This window comes from Crocodylus siamensis, chromosome 8, assembly GCF_052110815.1.
Source record: "Crocodylus siamensis isolate JL-2025a chromosome 8, ASM5211081v1, whole genome shotgun sequence".
Taxonomy (NCBI): Eukaryota; Metazoa; Chordata; order Crocodylia; family Crocodylidae; genus Crocodylus; species Crocodylus siamensis.
Window position 1 is genome coordinate 69,523,953 of NC_143402.1, and position 18,888 is coordinate 69,542,840.

General features: G+C 41.8%; 1 protein-coding gene across 9 annotated transcripts in view; it reads right to left on the reverse strand.

The window, feature by feature from the left end:
* The window catches only part of SPAG9 (sperm associated antigen 9), a 104,815-nt gene that overhangs the window by 53,056 nt on the left and 32,871 nt on the right, over positions 1-18,888 (reverse strand). For 6 of the 9 annotated variants that reach the window (XM_090059413.1, XM_090059409.1, XM_090059410.1 and 3 more), the window contains exon 4: positions 2,325-2,419. In XM_090059413.1, coding sequence (XP_089915539.1) covers positions 2,325-2,419 — 95 coding nt within the window. Of the gene's footprint in view, positions 1-1,480; positions 1,792-2,324; positions 2,420-18,888 lie in introns of those variants that run through there. The other 3 variants (XM_090059416.1, XM_090059415.1, XM_090059414.1) reach the window with 2 other exon arrangements.

Consider the following 18,888-nt stretch of genomic DNA (forward strand, 5'->3'; position numbering starts at 1 on the left):
ACTGAGAATCAGATAAGGCATTTATCATTTGAATTTCTTTGTCCTATTTTTTTTTTTATAGTACACCAGCTAAGAAAGAGTAAAAGCCCTTAAAAAGCCTGCCTTATTAACATATGAATAATCCCAGCTCCTAAAAGTTTACCGGAAAACACTACTGAAAAGGCAGCAAAATCCCTGAGAAAGACTAAATATGCATCTGACAAAGAAAGGCACGCTACAAAAAGATTATTTCTTTATCAAGCTGATAGCATTCATGTTAAACATTAAAAGAGCTGAGACTAACTTGAAAAAGCTGAATATTTTACTTTTGTTTTAACATATAAGCCCTTACTAATTGATTATTCTACACTTGTGTATTACTGAGCAAATTAACTGAAATGCCACAAGCCTAACAAATACTTCTTAAAAGTTCAACCATTCAGTGCCTTTGCACATTTGTCACAGCATGCCTACCATGAGAGAGAGAGAGAGAGAAAAAAAAGAATCCCAAAAGCTTAACTGTGAGCTAAAACACAGGCCACAATATATTAAAAAAAAAGGTGTGGGGGGAGACCTTCCACCTGAGCAAATTTTCTGGCCATCATATTTTTATTAAAGAAAATACAATAACTAAAAATCAGGATTGCAAATAAAAGTGATTGATTCAAATAATAATGTCAAATATATTAATTTGAAAAGGCACATTTAAAAAGGTGGAGAACTGCATTTCATTTCTAGCCAGAATGGGCATGAAAAATATTTTTGTATAGATATTCTAATGCGTAGATCTGCTACTACTCCATGCAACTAGGACAAACAGAGCATAACTTGAGGGCGAAAAGAGTTGGCTGCTTGCCATACAAGTACAGAGAAACAGGAGAAGATAACATTCGATTAAACAATAGTGAATAGGCTTTTACAGCTCTAATACCCAAATAATGAAGGATTTTTTCCTTCAAAATATTTTTAAATGGTTAGCCAGTCTTGTTTTTAACGGAGAAATGTAAAAATGACCTAGCTGAAAATTATGCATTTGAACAGCGTATTCATTAACAAACGCTGGATAATTCCCTTGAATAAAAGAAAAATAAATAAGCCTGGTAAATGAAAGGCTGGGCCTCCATAAATTTAAGGCTACACACTATTAGCCAAATACCAGACAATACAGGGGATGTGAGCTTTGTCCACAGGGTTTAAGGGAACACCTCTATTCTCTTTGCAAGTTAACATAAAAGGACTGACTAACAGCTTTGTAAAAATGAACACCCCCCCCCCCCCACACACACACACCGACCTTGTCCTGGCTAAATAAACGCAACGAGAAGTGCCTTTGAATATTTAAAATAATGCTATTATGCCAGAGCTAACAAATACGAAGTTTACAGAAGGATGCAGAAAATCAACGCTGAGCATGTGTCCCATTGTTTCAGAGGGACAGAGCAAGAAGGAGGGAGCCGAGAGCAAGGAGCCCAGCAGGCAGCGGTTCGGCAGGTCCGAGTACCTGAGTATCCTTGAGAGGTTCTGCGTCAGGGCTGGCACACCGGTAGAAATGGAAAAGTGCACAAGCAGCAAGACAGAGAGAGACACCAAGATAGCCGAGTTAATGACCACCGCCCCGCCAACGAAGCCAAACACAAATAGCAGCATGCATCCAGGACTCATGGCGCTGCGCTGGCATGGTGAAACGCCGGAACCAGGAAGGCTACAAAGGGGACGAGGGTGTATCTTTGTAGTGAAAGTCTGTCATTCAGCTGCTGCCACAAAAACAATGCCATCAGCAGCAGCTTTCCACTCTCTTCTGCAGCAGCTCCAGAGCAATGACATCACCTCTCTCCTCCCCCACCAGAGCTGCTGCTCCTCTCAGCATCTATGCAGCAGCAGGGAGACTCGGCCAGCTCCTCAGCTATTCTCCCCCTTCCTTTCAGCCCCAGAGATCACTGGCTGGAAAGCTCCGAGATCTACATAATATATTCACATCAATCTCGTAAATCGGCAGAGATGCGCCGTCCTCGTCCTGTCTACGAAGCGGCAGCCACAGCATGGTTTAAGCATCGCTAACCCTCCGTTGTTTTAAAAACCATCATTACAGCTAAAACGGGTAAATTTGTAAGCCAAAATGACTGCCGAAGATTAATGCACCGATATATCCCAACAATAGCAAAAGCCTTTTTCCACCGATTTCTACTCTATTCTCCTACTGCATTCCAATCATGCAACAAATCTGTCTGATTCAGCCGAACTGTTGTTGTAGGATTAAAGAACCGGCAAAGTCTTGCAACAGCAAATGAACAGGGTTTTATTTTGTTTTTTGTTTTTTTCCAGGGTGAGAGCAGAATAAAGCTTACCTAATTCTACTGTGTGGGGTGGATTCTAGCTGATCGCCCCCTGTTAGCTGATGGAGTTTGGTTCTTTCCAAGTGTTCCATATAATTGTGTATCATCTGTTTGAAACAATAAGAAATAATATAAAAAATATTCAGTACCACTTGCATGGTATTGTTATAGCATACTTCACAGCTGGTATTTTTATACCATTTGATAAATCTCCTGCTAAACATCTATAAAGATACCAGAAGCACAATCCGTTATGATTTAAGCTTAAAATACCTTCATTTCTTTGCTGCTTTGGTATTTTTAAAGAACGGTCGGTTCAAATATCTAGTATAAGCCTACATCTTAAACAAAACTTCTTCCAGCTGTTTGTCTGAGATATAAAAGCCAGTTTCATTTTAATTCCCCAGACACACTCCTATATCCATGCATAGGAAACATATGAACAGGGCATTTCTAACAAAATTCGACAACTATTTGTTTATATGTAAAAATAACCAAATCCCAAGGACTGTACCCAAAAGAAGTTTAAATATACCAAAACCATGAAGCAAAACAAAAGATGATGACATTGAGAGATGTTGCTGTTTCTTCAAGATTGGGATCTTCACAGTTGCTAAATATAACACACACTCACCACCTTTATAATGCCAGCTAGTAACAGTGAATAGCAAAAAGGTAGCTAGAATTTACTAATAAACAATGATGCTTGAAATGATAGTACCTTTAGAATAAATTAAGATTTCTTTTTTTAAAGAATACATTAAGAAACTAATTTAGGAAATGGTGTTTGGAAGTTGGCAGGGGAAGAGGTGTAATGCATTTTGTAGGCATTTCTTAGATTTCATGTTTTCTTCTTAGGCAATTCCTGGTGAATTAGTGGTGAAAATTCCCATTCCAAACGATTTTTAAAACAGCGGAGATTAAATGAACAGACAATGCCTGAGTTGAGTAAACTTCGGTATTACCCTCTTGGAAAAAAAGCAATACCCCAAAACCAAATTAAGGATTTTAAATGCATATTGCCTTGTTTTGGGGTGTTGGGTTTTTTTGTTGTTGTTGCCAGCTTTTTTGTTGCCTTGCATAACTAGGCATTTGTGTCATTACATTATTTATGTATCTAGGGTACAGCAAACACCATGAGAGATATGTCAACACCATAATATGGTCAGTTGTAGGTATCTGATGTTTTACATTAAGTGAGGATTTTGTAAAACTGAAAATATAAGGTGTTCTTACTAATAGCAATGAACAGAAATAACAGCCTCTAAAGAATAATCCAAGCAACTTTGACTATAGAGGGACTAATTCACCCATTTTATTGCTCAAGCATTCTCTGCAAAGATATGCAGCTGCATTTTTTGGTGATTTTCCATACCGTAAAGAACAAAAAACAACAACTACTTTCCCATTAACAGGAACCTGTCTGAGGTTAAATGAAATTGTAACTGCCACATCTGGGTTATCCTTTGTCAGGATTTTAATCTAAAAATAAATTAAACAATACCGGTTGCTTGGTACCCTGAATAATACCCATCAGGGATATATGCTGAGACAAGGGCTTGTAAGTACCTAGCCAATCCCTTCCTCTGTTAAAAGTTCCTTGTAACATATACCCAGATTTTTCCCTCTTATTTCACAGGGGAAAGATAAGCTAAGCTATCTACAAAAGTGAGGAAAAGGTAATTCCTTTCAGTTTAAGGCATGCTCTTTGGGCTGGTAGTCTGCAGTTACTTAAGACCAATCTTCAATAGCACGTGTGATGTGGTACCTAGACAACAGAGTCTTCTATCAATCCAATCAGCAGCACGAAGACATAAAGCAGAGATCACAGAAATAATGTCAATCAATTTTATGAAATGGCTCTAATGAGAATGGTTGCAAAAAACCCCAAAACACCGCAGACATTTTACTACTGAAATAGGTTTTAAATGTTAATTCTTAACCATTTCTTTACTGTCCAAGCCCCCAAGGTTTGGAATAGACTGCCACCGGAGGTGGTTCAAGCACCCACTTTGAACATCTTCAAGATACATTTGGACATTTATCTTGCTGGGATCCTATGACCCCTGCTGACTTCCTGCCCCTGGGGCAGGGGGCTGCACTCGATGATCCTTCGGGGTCCCTTCCAGCTCTAATGTTTATGAAATCTATTTTAAAATACCAAGAAACTGTATACTCATTAAGCCAGGGGTGGGCACAACAGGGCCCACAGGTGGGCACCCACCGATTAATTGTATCCCGCCCAGCTCCTGCCCCTGCTGCACTGAGACCCCTGGGGTTTGGCAGCTTGGTCTGGGGCCAGGGCAGAGCTGTGATTTGCAGCCTGCATGCTCCGGGCAGGGGCGCACATTCAGCGCATCCTGGCTCTGGACCAGGCTGTCTCTGCTGCAAGGAGTTAGGGCAGAGCCACGATCTGCTGCCTCGATGCCTCTGCCCACAGCATACAGGCTGCAGATCATAGCTCTGCCTTGGCCCTGGACCAAGCTGCCCCCGCTGCAAGATCCCAAGGGCTCCGAAGCAGCCCTGTGCCCTGCCCTGCCAACACGGCTGGGGCTAGTCTCCATGGCAGTCCCAGTCTTGAGCTATCATAGCACAGGTACACGTGGGGTCCTCATGGAGACCAGCCCCAGCCACGCGGGTTGGGGCTACTGCAAAATGGAGTATGGCTGCCAGTTGGATCTGCTATTTTGCCCACCTCTGCTCTGTGCAAACGCATGTAAATCAGGACAAAAATATTTTTTAAATGAAATTAAAATGTTATAGTACATATTTGATTTTTAGCAGACTTCCTTTTTTTTCCTGGTCCCAAGATGGTAACCTTTGCCCACACCCCAGGAGTACTTCTGGTGGCAAAGGTCAGGGATGGGACTTTCAGTCCCAAGATGGCAAATGGGGGCAGCCCTTGACAGTTCACCAAAACTCATTAAGTGGCCCTCTGGCTGAAATAATTGCCCACACCTGCATTAAGCACATCTAGACAATACAAGTCTGATTGCTTTTAAAATACAGCCTGGGAAGTTACCAACTAAGGCATGAGATTCACTTGCCTGTGCAGTTTTACATTGAATGGAATGCGAGCGGGACAGGAAATAACTCGTGACACTACTAATAGCAAAGAACCTAGACTTGCAAAGGCTACTATGCGTTTAAAAAGGACTTGAAGTTTAAAAGAAGTAAGTGAGAGTATAGTTTTGAGGGGTTATAATTGGCCATTTCCAACTAAGAATGACACAGAACATTTGGGAGTCAAAAGAAAAATATACAATGAAAAAAAAATAGAGCAACAAAACTACTAACGGGCAATATAATAAAGTGTAATAATAGTTTCATAGTTTGTAGGGTCGGAAGGGACCTGAGCAGATCATCTAGTCCGACCCCCTGCCATGGCAGGAAAGAGTACTGGGGTCAAACGACCCCAGCAAGATGTTCATCTAACCTCCTCTTAAACACCCCCAGGGTAGGAGCCTGCACCACTTCTCTTGGAAGCTGGTTCCAGACCCTAGCCACCCTGACCGTGAAGTAGCGCTGATATCTAACCTAAACCTCCCCTCTGCCAGCTTGTGACCGTTATTCCTGGTCACTCCTGGCGGTGCTCGGGGGAACAGGGACTCCCCCAATGCCTGCTGATCCCCTCTGACTAGTTTATAACAGGCCACAAGATCCCCCCTCAGCCTTCTCTTTTGGAGGCTGAACAGGTTCAGGTCCCGTAACCTCTCCTCTTAGGGCCTGCCCTGTTGTCCCCTGATCATACAAGTGGCCTCCTCTGCACCCTCTCCATGCTGTCCACATCCCTCTTGAAGTGCGGCGCCCAGAACTGGACGCAGGACTCCAGCTGCGGCCTGACCAGTGCCGCATAGAGGGGGAGGATCACCTCCCTGGACCTGCTCGAGATGCATCTGTGGATGCATGCCAAGGTGCGGTTGGCCTTCCTGACTGCCTCCCCACACTGCCGGCCCGTGTTCATCTTGGAGTCAATGATGACCCCCAGATCCCGTTCCGCCTCCCTGCTGACAAGAGGGGAGTTCCCCAACCTGTAGGTATGGTGCCTGTTGTTCTTCCCCAGGTGCATCACCTTGCACTTGTCTGTGTTGAAACCCATCCTATTCTCATCTGCCCACCCTTGTAACCTATCCAGGTCTGACTGTAGCCTGTTGCATCCTTCCAGCGTGCCCACATCCCCCCACAACTTAGTGTCATCAGCAAATTTGAACAGGGTGCTTTTTACCCCCTCATCCAAATCACTGATGAAGATGTTGAACAGCGCGCGCCCGAGGACCGAGCCCTGCGGGACCCCACTGCCCACGTCCTTCCAGGTTGAGAAGGACCCATCCACTACCACCCTCTGGGTGCAGCCCACCAGCCAGTTGGCAACCCATTTGACTGTGTGGGTGTCTACACCACAGCCCCCATTTCTTAATGAGAACGGGGTGAGAGACAGTGTCAAAAGCCTTCCGGAAGTCCAGGAAGACTATATCCACTGCTACCCCTGCGTCTAATGATCTGGTGATCTGATCGTGAAAGGCCACCAGGTTGGTCTGACAGGACCTGCCACTGATGAGCCCGTGTTGGTTGCCCCTAAGCATGCAGTCTCCTGCTGGCCCCTCCTGGATGTGTGCCAGCATAATTTTCTCGAACAGCTTGCCTAGGATCGAGGTGAGACTAACCGGCCTATAGTTTCCCGGGTCCTCCTTCCTGCCTTTTTTGAAGACGGGGACCATGTTGGCCCTCTTCCAGTCCTCCGGTACCGCACCAGAGCACCACGAGTGCTCGTAAAGCCATGCCAGGGGACTTGCAACGACCTCAGCCAGTTCCTTTAGAACTCTAGGGTGGAGATCAACCGGACTGGCTGACTTGAATACGTCCAATAAAAATGAATACTGGCTCAGTTTATTTTTACTGGGAGTTCCATCCAGGTGAAAAAGGTGTAAATTAATTATTGCTGGGATGACTCTGCTTGCCATTTCTTATCAGACTGTCTTCAGCACTAGTTTAAGAGTAATTAGTCAAGCATACGTTGCGTGAAAACAAAACCAAACCAAAGCAAATCCACATGTGCAAGAAAACTCTGTCCTAACACCAAAAGTTAGGGCATGAGCATTCGTAAAGGAGCTGTTCTGCTAAAACAATTGCAATTACATTACTTTCCTCAAAGCAAATCACGATCTCTTGATTCTACCCTCTGAATTATTTGAGAATCCAACCTCACTTCTGATGCTGATTGATCAAGAGCTTTTCATTAGCTGGATACACTGAATATTAAGATTTGTTCATCTTGTAAAACTAAAATTTTTAGGCAGGCTATGGGACAAGAATTTTAATAAGGATTTTCATTTAAAGCTACTGCCAAACTAGAATCTAAGCGCACAGTTCAGCAAATAAAGCCTATCGAAACATACAAGTAGGCGATTGTCGATAAAAAGGGTAAGCTACTTTTGTTAAAGGTAAGCTACTTTTAAACCTCCTAAAATTGTAAGCGATAGAAACAAAGGAGCACAAAACAGGAAAAATAATTAAAATTTAATTTTCTCCTCATCAACTTGGAAAGCATACATTAGGTATCAAATAAGGAGTTTGTACTGCACAGCAACAGCAGACAACTTCAAAGCCAATGTGCTGGCTTCCTATACAGGTATTTAAATGGTGCTCAGCATTTCATGCTTGAGCCCTTGATGTCATGAAGCATTAATGAAACAGACCTTGGCCATGGCATACCCACAAGGAACTGAGGCAAGTCCACCCAAAGAAGATTCAGATTTCTGCTTCTGAAGGGAGAAATGTTAGCCTCTCCTTGAGAAAGGAAGTGTTGCCTGAAGCACTCAAAACCTGGTATAACCTCAAGTATGGAGTAGTTACAACTTTGGTTTCAAATGCACCAAATTTAAGTCTTCCCTGTTCACGTCAATATGGAAGAGGAACTGGGTTAAAAATACGTAGTTTGGTCTTTGTGTACAAGGTTGTTAAGAGTCAGCACCTTACACATGGACTAAGTGGGGAATTCTCTTAACTAATCAAGCATTTGTGCTTAGTGACCACAGTTCCAGCGGACTCCTGGATCATGACGGGTTTAAGTTCCTTTTCTTTCTGAAGCACGTTTCAAATCAGTTCAATATTAATGAACAGGTAGCTCTCATGCTCCAGATAGTGAAGACTGACAACCTTCAGTTTTCATTTTAACCAAGCAAACATGAAAGCAAGCCTTTGTGATATTTAGCATTGCTGTATTAAGTTCCCAGGGTGAAATAACACTTGATCTGAGCCCTCAAGAGGCCGAGAAGTGGCAGAAGAAACAAAACCCCTCTCTGTTACGAAGGTATTTAGAGCAAGAATTTAGTGTGTCCTTTCTCTTAAAAAAAAAAGAAAGAAAGGAAGGGGGAAAAAAAAGGTTTTTTGGTTTTTTTCCAACCTATACATGTGCAGGTTCCTTTGCTGTTCCGAGGGGCAAAGACTCCCCTTTTAAGAACAGGCTTATCCAGATTTTGTTTGGCCCAAGAAGAGAATAAAAATCTTGCACTGAAAGCTAACACGTGCTGCATCTCTTGCATCAAGACATCTTGTGGCAGATACGGGTGAATAATTCAAGAGTGAAACTCTCAAGTAGAGGTAAGACAGAGACCTCAGGGGCACCAATAAACCCATGCCCAATGCCAGTGCCCAACATGAATAAGCCTACAGGACTTCCAGAGTTGTTGACACTGGCTTCTGTATGTTCCTTTCTACGTCTGTGAATTACAAAACACCAAGTCTATTCTTATAGAAGATACCTTTGAAACAAGGCTATTTTTAATTGTGTGGAGTAAAAAACATGAGCTTTGAAATGTACTAAGGGATGGGTGTTTTATACCCAGGCAAAACTGATGAACAACAGTTAAACGCTATGTGCAGTACCTGCTTTCCACCAGGTTCCTGTGAATTAATACAATATTCAGCAGGGAACCCGAATACAGTTACACATTAGAGGGGAAAATTATGTAACGTATGTCAGTTGTTGCATATGTACAGAAAAAAGGGCCAACTTTGCTTGCCCAATTGGTTTTGGGAAAAACGTCTGCCTAACAGATTCTCCCATTCACACTGAGAGAATCAGTATTGAAAGGGACCCTTCACTCTACCCTGTCTCACTGTTTATATTTAAAAGATTGAGCTAAGCCCTTAGGAACAGCTGGAATTAAGTGATATCAGATGTATATGGACAGTCCTGTATAGCCTGAAACACTAACCAGTCTTCTGCTATCACCCGGCTAAAGAAACAAGTGCCTACGACAATGAGCGCCATTTCAGAAACGCCTTAAGCTCACGTTTCATGCTAGTATCCTGCTGCTAGAACGAAGGGGCTGCCGAGGAAAAGATTTACTGGAAATCAAAACTTGCAAGTAAAAGTGATTCGTTTCCTTTGCTAATATTTGGGAGCACAAAATAAGACACTGCTTAATCAAGGCCGACAGGCTGGTAGCACTTTCTGGCCAGCTACCACCCTCCTTTAAAAGGTAGTACAGGTTTTACTAAAACCTGCACAACTTCATTGCTACAGTTAACGGTCAATTTAAGTTAGATTTTGCTCACCGTCTATTCCTATCCTCCGTTTACTGCAAAGTTGTCTCATCTCATTTATTATCCACATATACCAGTTAGAAGGAAGGTCAATTTGAAATGGCTAAATAGTTGAATACAATCCTGTCACATGTTCTGAGATGTTATTTAACAATACGACTTGACCAGCACTGCTTGTAAGTTATACATCAAATATCTCACTAGGAATCAGTCCGTTAGGCAAATGCTCCTCCACACTAAAAATCTGAAAGAGAACTCTTCACGCCAGCAGATATTAGACAAGCCATTCAAACTAGCTTATCTCCTACAAAAAGCACTACAATTCCCTTCTTTTCTTTTTGTTTACGGGCCACTAGCAGGAAGGCAGTTTCTAAAAAAAGAAATAAAAAACCCCAAACAAAACACATCCAAGTTTACTGAGATTACTAATAGTACCAGATTGCCTCCTACAGCTTTTTCCAAGAAATCCTCCATTAATCCAGACTAATGCTATCAAGGACTTAAAGTTTGGAGTTTTGCTGTCCTGATATTTATACTGTGCCCGCACCATCACTAAGGATTAACAGACCCGTTTTTCATACCTCTGGGTGTTAAATTATGAGTGAACATGGCTGATTTTGGGTATGTATCACACTAACTGTCACAGAAGGTTTGTGCTTCCCATTTACCCTTTCACTCAGATACTTTGGCCTTCCCTGGCTTTTGGTAGGACTTGATCTCACTATTTTATTCCAGTGGTTTCCAAACTTTTCGGCCCAGTGGACCACCATCAAAATTTCCTGTAGACCACATGCACCCTTAAGCTCTTGAGATTTTTTGCCGGCTCTGGTTGTTCAAAAGAAATCAAAAAATTATTTTAATACAGAACTGATCATTTTTTTCCTTGTGCTTCTTTTGTGATCAGACACAGCATTCAATTAAGTCCTCCCATGGTCTTCTGGCTCCTTCAGTCCTCCAATACCAGCACGAAGCAGAAAACGGTAGATTGCTGGAACAGCTTGCCAAAGTCTGGAAACTCACTACAGCATTCTCCTGGAGATTTCACAGCAACATAGAAGGACTAATCATCGTCTCATACAATCAAAGTGATAAAATTGCGTAGTGTCATAATCTCTTTATAACTTTTGATAATCTGGGATCCTCACATAGAAAGCAACAAATTGGGAGTGAAGCCCAACTCAAAGCCAACCACTGAAGCAACAAGTTCTAAAACCTAAACACCCTTGTCAAATACCACCCAAACCTCAAATAGGTATATACAAGCCTGGTATGATGGCAGTGTCAGATCTGTACCTGAAGATGCCTCTGTGTTTTTCCTATACCCCCAGCATCCCTGCACTGAAGCTTGCTCAGAATATTCATCTAAATCAATATAACAAATGATACTACAAGTGCCAGAGAGAGGATCACTATTCTGTCACATTGTATCAGACCAGAATAGTGAGAAACTTACATGGCCCAATTATGGTTCATTAAACTAAGCTGATACTCACAGTCAGGGAGAGGAAAAAAAAAAGATCATGTACAACATCTCCTCTATATATTTTTGAAAAGGAAAAAAGAAAGAGCAAAAAAAAGGCTTTTCCATACTTTGACAAGGAAAGAGTTTGACAGCAATCCCAAAACAGTCTTCCATGTCTACAGCAGTTGGCTTGAAGTCCAAAAATCAGGCCAACTACAAGTCTGAAAAATCTCCCTCTCTGCCCACTCCCAACCCAAAAGTTTGAGATAAGACGCCATCCTTTTAAAAGGAGTATCACGTTTGTGAAATGTCTGGTTATGGAGATTAAAGCAACAACAGACAGCATGTCACCTCATACTGCCCTACCACCATGCAACCAGAGCAGAGTGCTGGAGCCATAATGGTCAAAGGCACACAGGAAAAGCAAGGCTTATCAATCTTATGTACTTGGGGGAGAGGTCAGACAAGCTTTCAGGCCCAAAATGCCCTCATCTCATATTTAACTTGTCAAACCTCTCTTCCCAACTGTACAGTTGGTCCAATAACAGCTATTTCAGAAATAGCACTGCTTCAACCTCAGTCTTGACTTGGAGAAGTCACTAGCAGTAACAGCCTGGCCCCCATACCCATTCAATTCTGGGCCTCTGATTTGTGCACAATGAGCAAGTCTTTTAAAAACAGAGCTTTGCTATAGCTAGTGAATGGCCAGTGTGACCTGCTATCATGTGGAACAGTAATTGGACTAAGGACTTACGGAGTTGAAAGACCAACAACTCTTTGCCACGTATAAGCTATTTAAGTTCAGCCATTACTACAGACCAAGGAGGCAACAAGTTTAATAGTTAAATCATTTCAAAATAGGATCTCTTTTCTGATTTATACAAACCAAGGGATTTAAGATTTTTTCTTCAGCTACTGAAGTAAAAGTATTTTGTCCTGCTCCCCAGTCCGGATCTTCAGAATAGTTTGTTAACCAACAGCACATTACTACTTCATGTAATTTAGAAAAGTCTTACACAGCACAGAAGAGTGTGGATACTGTTCTGTCACTGGGAATTCTCCAACAATCTTTTCAGAAATAATTTCATGCATCTCGCTTTCTCTACCATCATGTCATATAGGAATTTTTAATAAGATAATAAAATTAAGCTTGTAAAAGATCTCTTTCCCTTACACAAAATGAAAGGGAGCTTTGTCTTGTATTTTGACTTGCTAAGAACCAAAATCTAAAGAACTCGTTTAAGCTAAAATCCAAGAACATGGCTGCAGTGCAGGTGAACACACTCAACTGAGATTGAAATTCAATAGTTCAGTTAATATTAATAATTAATATTGCAGCCAAAGCAACAGAGGGAGCTACCAAGAGCTGGCTGCTCAAATACTCGCCCAAGGTCTGAGTGCAGGCTGCAAAACCTGCTGCAGCAGCATCAACCATACCCAAATTAGCAACTTGTGTTGATGTAACCAAGACAACACTCAAGGTGCTACCATGTACCTCTGGATTCACTCCACACATTAAAAAGCCAACATGTCATTATCCAGCTGTTTACTTGATTACAGTCTAAAATAAGTATCTTTTCAGTTCAGGAATATTCTTTTCTGTTTATGAATTGCATTTACAGTCCATGGACTTTAGTCCCAAATGCCGTCAACAAGCCTGAAACGTTAGATTTGAATGCATGTGTTCAAATGTAGGTGAACCAAATTAGTAGTATTTTGCATAATCATGACTGAAGTTTAATATTTCATTCTTCAGACTGTCCAACACACATGATCATGAGCAGCGAAGAATCGTCACAGCCTACCCTGTTCCACACCCTATTAGTAGCAGAGTGATATTTAATAGAAAAATGACAGCACGTCAGCCTGCTGTAAGTAAGTAGGCAAAGGCAAACAGAGCAAGGTAAGGTAACAATATAGGAGGTAAGGTGAATCATAACATGGAAAAGTAAGAATACATCAAACAAGGGGAAGATACAGAAAAGAAAGCCAGTCAAAACCGAAGCACCAAAATGGAGGAACGTATCAAATAGATATAATGGAAGGAGGAACAACTAATTGCAAAAAATGCTTGCAAGTCATGTGGTTCAGAGCTGCTTCTTTCATTGCTCCATAAGCTGTTTAACTGGTGGGAAAATAAATGCACCTTCATGCAAAGGTAATGACACTGATTAGAGAGAAAAAGTATTCTTGTTTAGAAACATTAAAAAAAAAAACAGGCACTAAAAGCAAATACTGTGATGAAAATCACTCAGACTGATCAGAAGTTGAGTTTCATGAAGTCTCTTAGAAGAAATTACAACTGAAATGACCTAATCTGAGGCATGTTTTCGAAAGAAACTCACGTTTAACAAAACCGTGAAGGCCATGTCTAGAACCCTGGAAATTGTGGCCATGGGGAAAAATTCAAGACAGAAGGAATCGGGCAGTGTTGCTCTCTCTCTACCTAGTTTCTCTCATTTGGGATTCATCTTGAATTAAACAAGCAAGCACACCCCAAAACATATGCAAAGGACACCGCCATTAACATGAAGATGTCAGCGTAGGAAGAGAGCCGATGAATCTCAAATGAAAAAAGAAAAAGGCAACAGAGGAAGTCTCATGTTCCAGAACTCCCTGGTGGCTGAAAACAGGCTGAGAAGATCATACTACATAGCAATGCTCAGTTATTTTCTTTATTATATAAATTACCATATGCCTAGTGGTCCCAGGGCCGCCATGTGGTAAGCCATGGACTTACAGACACTGGGCGTGTGTAGACAAAACAGGAGCCCTAAATTGAAGCGGTGGGTTTTAAAAAACACCACTTCAATTTAGGGCCAATTAAACCCCCGTGTCGTGCACACACCCCGTTGACTTACCTGCCTCTCTAGCGGCAGGGCGAGCTGCTGGCAGACAGAGCAGTCCCTGGACTGCAGGGGGGGGAGCTGGTGCTTCCCTCCACGGCAGCTGTGAGACCCCCAGGAGGCACCTGCCCACAGGCACCCGGCTTGGGTGGTCCCGGGGGACACCGCAGCCACAGAGGAAAGCACCAGGCCCCCACACAGCTCGGGCAGGCAGGCTCTAGGAGCAGGGGTGGACAAAAAAAAAAAAGATCAGGCTCGCCGATTTTCTTGGGTGGAGCTGGTTTCCTGGGATGCTGCCAGGCTGCAGAGCCGTGGAGCTGCACAGAGCCCTGTGCTTTGCTCCGCAGCTGTAGGGGCAAACTAAAACTCCTCAAATGAGTCATTATAGGCACATTACACTGCTGAATTTCCTACAGCGGCTGGAATTAATGAGCAATATGTCACCAAGGCGTGCAAACACCAACACCATTAAAGCGGTGCAAAAGCATTTAGCCCACTTCAAAGTGTTGTGCACACACACGCCTCTAGTTTTGTCTACAGGCGGCCAATAAGTCTAAGCTTACAGTTTATGCAGACAACAGACAAGGAGTGCAGGGAAAGGTACATCATTTTTACATGCTGCATAATGGGAAGTTTGACAAGTGTTATCAAAGGTTTTTAAAGCACATTTTGGGGCTAGACATTGGCTAAACTGAAAGGAAACATTAAAAGAGAGGTGCAATGGAAAAGGAAGGAGGTAAATGTGGAGGACAGATGACAAAGGTGAAGAGCAAAGCAACTAGACAGTGAATCTGATGTAAAGAAAAAAGACGTCATAATTAAGGGAAGGAGGAAGGAGCAAGAATGAGCTATAATGAAGCTTTTTTCCTCTGGTAAAAGGGTCACCTCAGTGATAACACCCAAAGAAACACCAGTCCCAACCCAAGAGAATGCATTTTAAACTATAAAAATGTTCAATAAATTTGAATCAAACCAGCAGAGGTTGATGTCCATTTTGAAGCAAAATCTATATAAAAAAAATCCAAACATGCTATTAGTATTTGCACCAGTAAGAGTTAAAACAGACTTAGTACATTGATCAGTCTTATAAACCAAGTCAGATAACAAGTTTTGTATCTTTGTATTAATTACCATATCTCCTCACATATAACACGCTCCAGAATATTTTTACACTTTGTTTTTGAAAGGCAGCATGAAGGAAAAAAATAGATCTTTACTGATAAGTAACTGTATAATAGCACCTAAGAAGTTAAGCCCGCTCCTGGGGCCATGAGCCAGGTCCAGGGCACGGGGCCATGTCATACAGTCCAGAAATTTGGTGGCAGGCGAGTAGTGATGGCAGTGTTAATTGCCATGGCTCTGCAAGCTGCAGCAACTAATGCTGCCACGGCTCCCCCGCTGCCAAATTTATGGTCCCAGGGGGAGCCCCACAGGCCAATGATTTGGCTCCACAGGCCAGTTCTACTTTTTGCACATAATATATGCCCTAATTCCCACCACCCGGTTTTTATATGGGAGAAAATATGTAGTTCTATTATGGTGGCACATGCACAGCCTTTAAATCAGAAGCCTGGCTTACTATGCTAAGTATTTTACAAACACAAAGTCCCTGGTCCAAATTTAGACCGGCAACAAAGGATGGAAGAAAGGAATTAAAAGCATCAATATTTTTTTAAGATACAGGCAACCCCTACTTAGTGCTTTTAATTGGTTCCTGAAAAAACGAGCGTTAAGCGAAACCGAAAATATCTGACAACCCAAGATGGCGACCGCGAGCATTATAATGAAACTCGCTGACTGCTAAGTGAGATCAGGTATCAATTTCAAATGAGCGTTATAGCGAAATAGTGCCACGTGAAACAGCGTTAAGCGGGGGGTGCCTGTACATTGCATTTATGTCACAGGTGAGGAGGCTATTAAGCTTGCCCCATAATAGACCATTTTCATGTACTCATAGCATTGCCAAAATGACCATTTGGGGTGAACTTTTTCCTGGTGTCTGCTTCAATCAAAACAGGTCAGGTCTTTCCAGGATAGTAGACGTGTTATTTTGCAAAACTAAAAAAAAAAATCTTGGGCCTTTTCTTTGAAGTATTCTACTACTCACAAGATCTGGAGCTTGAAGTTTGGTAAAATGGGTGTTTTACGCTAGGCAGCTACCGTTTGTACTTCCTCCGGTAACATGCCCAAGTTATGAAAGGTCTGCCAGCGTTCAGTAGAAGTTTGTCAACTGTCTGAAAAACCCCATACTACTCACTGAACATGCTGGAGCCTCTCATATAAGCTCTGAGAGAACTGCACATGGATCCTCCTCCTCACTGCTTGTCCTCCTCTCCTCCCACCCATACACCAGAACATGCCTTTCAAGTGTAGTAAGTCACAAAAGTTGAAAGCAGGGAACATGACTTTGCTGCTAAACTGTCAAGGACTTGATGAACACTCCCCAGGATTCCAGCAGCCAGACATCATGGAGGAGGGATCAGCCCAACAAATCCTGAGCTTTTAAGAGCTGGACCAGGTTGGAGAGTAGGAGTAGACTAGGAGAGAAGACCCTAGCCTAAATTTGTAGAGCATGAAGACAGACTGATTGCAAGGGAGCAGCTGAGAAAGATGGCTGGAAGAGAAAGCCAGGGTAGCAAGGAAGAGGACAGGAGAGGCAGGAAAACTGGAAGCCAGTTAAGAAATGGGAGGTGGGACAGTGAGCTCAGCAAGGGGCAGACTGGCTAAACAAGACCAGAAACAAGTGAGATAAGGAAAAAAAAAATAAAGAAGAACAAGGGCAAGAACTAAGACAGCCTAGGCAAGGAGATGGAGACCAATAGCTGCTCATTTAAGTGAGCACGGTCCACTTTGTGCACCAAGTGAGGCAGGAGTCCTGAGGTTAAAAAGTCTGAAGTCATGAGGTTGCATATGGACAGGGCAACTGAATTAAGGTTGCACAGGAAACCTTCATTCTGCCATTCTCTAACTTAATGCTAGATTCTCTAACCTCAGTAATGTTCTTTTAACAGGGGTTGGGGGCAGTTTGCTATGGTGGTTATATAAATTGCATGAAACTCACTCCAATTAGCTGGATAATTACTTGCAAGAGTCTTGGAAGCAGTAGATTCTTTTAAAGTCAACCTCAAAGGAAAATACTTCATCTTAACTGTGAAACTTGGAAGATGAAATTTAGTACTTTAAAAAAGGTGTAAAAAGAGCCACTTTCAGCATGAGGTTTTGTAGTATTGACTGAACTCAATGCCTGAGGGTGCTGGACAATGAAGCAGTCCAAAGAAATATCCGAGTATAGGGAAGTAAAACAAAACAACTATTTACAACACCAAGTATGAAGAACATAGAAAACACTTTCCCCATGATGCATCAAAACTCACAGTGGAATGAAATATTCTTAGGAAGTGCTTATAAAATTGTTATGTTTTACATCTCCCAACTTCCTTTTCCAGAGAAAGAGTCCCAGCACAAAGATAAGGTCAAATTAAAGCTAAAATTTGACAGTCAAACACAGAGTATTATTCAGGGGACTCCAAATTACTATCCCCATGTTACATGAATATCCCCAGGGTGAAATGATTTGAAATAATCAATTTAAAGCTTGCTCCGCATTTGTACTTCAGTTATTTTCCTGAAGGTTGATTCCCATTAAAACATTATTTAGCCTCTAAGCATAGCTCTGACACAATGTGATAGTTTCAGCTAACCAGGATAAGCATTTAAGCAACTGTATAGCTTGACATTAATTTAGATTATCACTCGCTTCTTTCAATATTTACTAAGTTATTTTTACTCGTGTGTCAAGCTGCATTAAAATGAAAAGTGGAATTCAATTAACACACACAAAACAGTTTTATTGAGTTATTAGTTTAAACACATATTTAAAATCCTACCTCAGATGTACTGGAAAAAATGTAAAAGACATGCATTTAAAAAGAATGCAACTAAGCAAAAAAAGTAGATGTAATAAGGGGTCTGAACTGTTTCTGGCTACTATGTCTTTTAAGATTTTAGAATTTTCCCTTGATTGGAAAAAGGAAGACAAGCTTTCCTGCCTTTTCAGCTTCTGAAAATTATTCATTAAAACGGATAGATGAATTAACTGAAGGCAAGAAGACAGTGCTTACACTGGTACGATGAGGCTATTACTGTCAATAGTTGATAAAGAACTTCTACAGGTCCTGGCTCCAAGTTCCCAGTAGCTCAGTGACTAGACTTCCTTTAAAATTAACAGCACACATCCTTTTGACTATTTGAATGTAGATGATACTAGCTTTAAGTCTTCATATAAAAGGTGGCCAAATTCCCTTTTTTTTTTTTTTTTTAAAAGGGTAAATAAAAGATGCTTTTCAGCCTGCAAATCAAGCACAGAAATCAAACGATTCATTCAAGGTTACCTAGATCAGTAGCTACGACAGTGACAGAACTCAGGTCTCCAACTCCCTGTTCTAGTCACACTAGACCAGTGTTTCTCAAACTGGGGCACGCAGCGAACTTCTAGAGGGCACAAGAGGAAGAAATGGGAAAGCAGAAGAAGGGAGAGGGGAAATATAACGTGGAGGAAAAGGAAGAAAAAGAAAAAAAAATGAAGAACTTTTAGGCTGTTGGAGAGGTTACAATGCAGATGTAGTGACAAGCGTTACTTCTTTCTTATTAGCCATAACAAGGAAACACAGGGAAGTTTCACAAGCCTAAAAATGGCTATGTGTTGCAAAAAAAAGCTGCA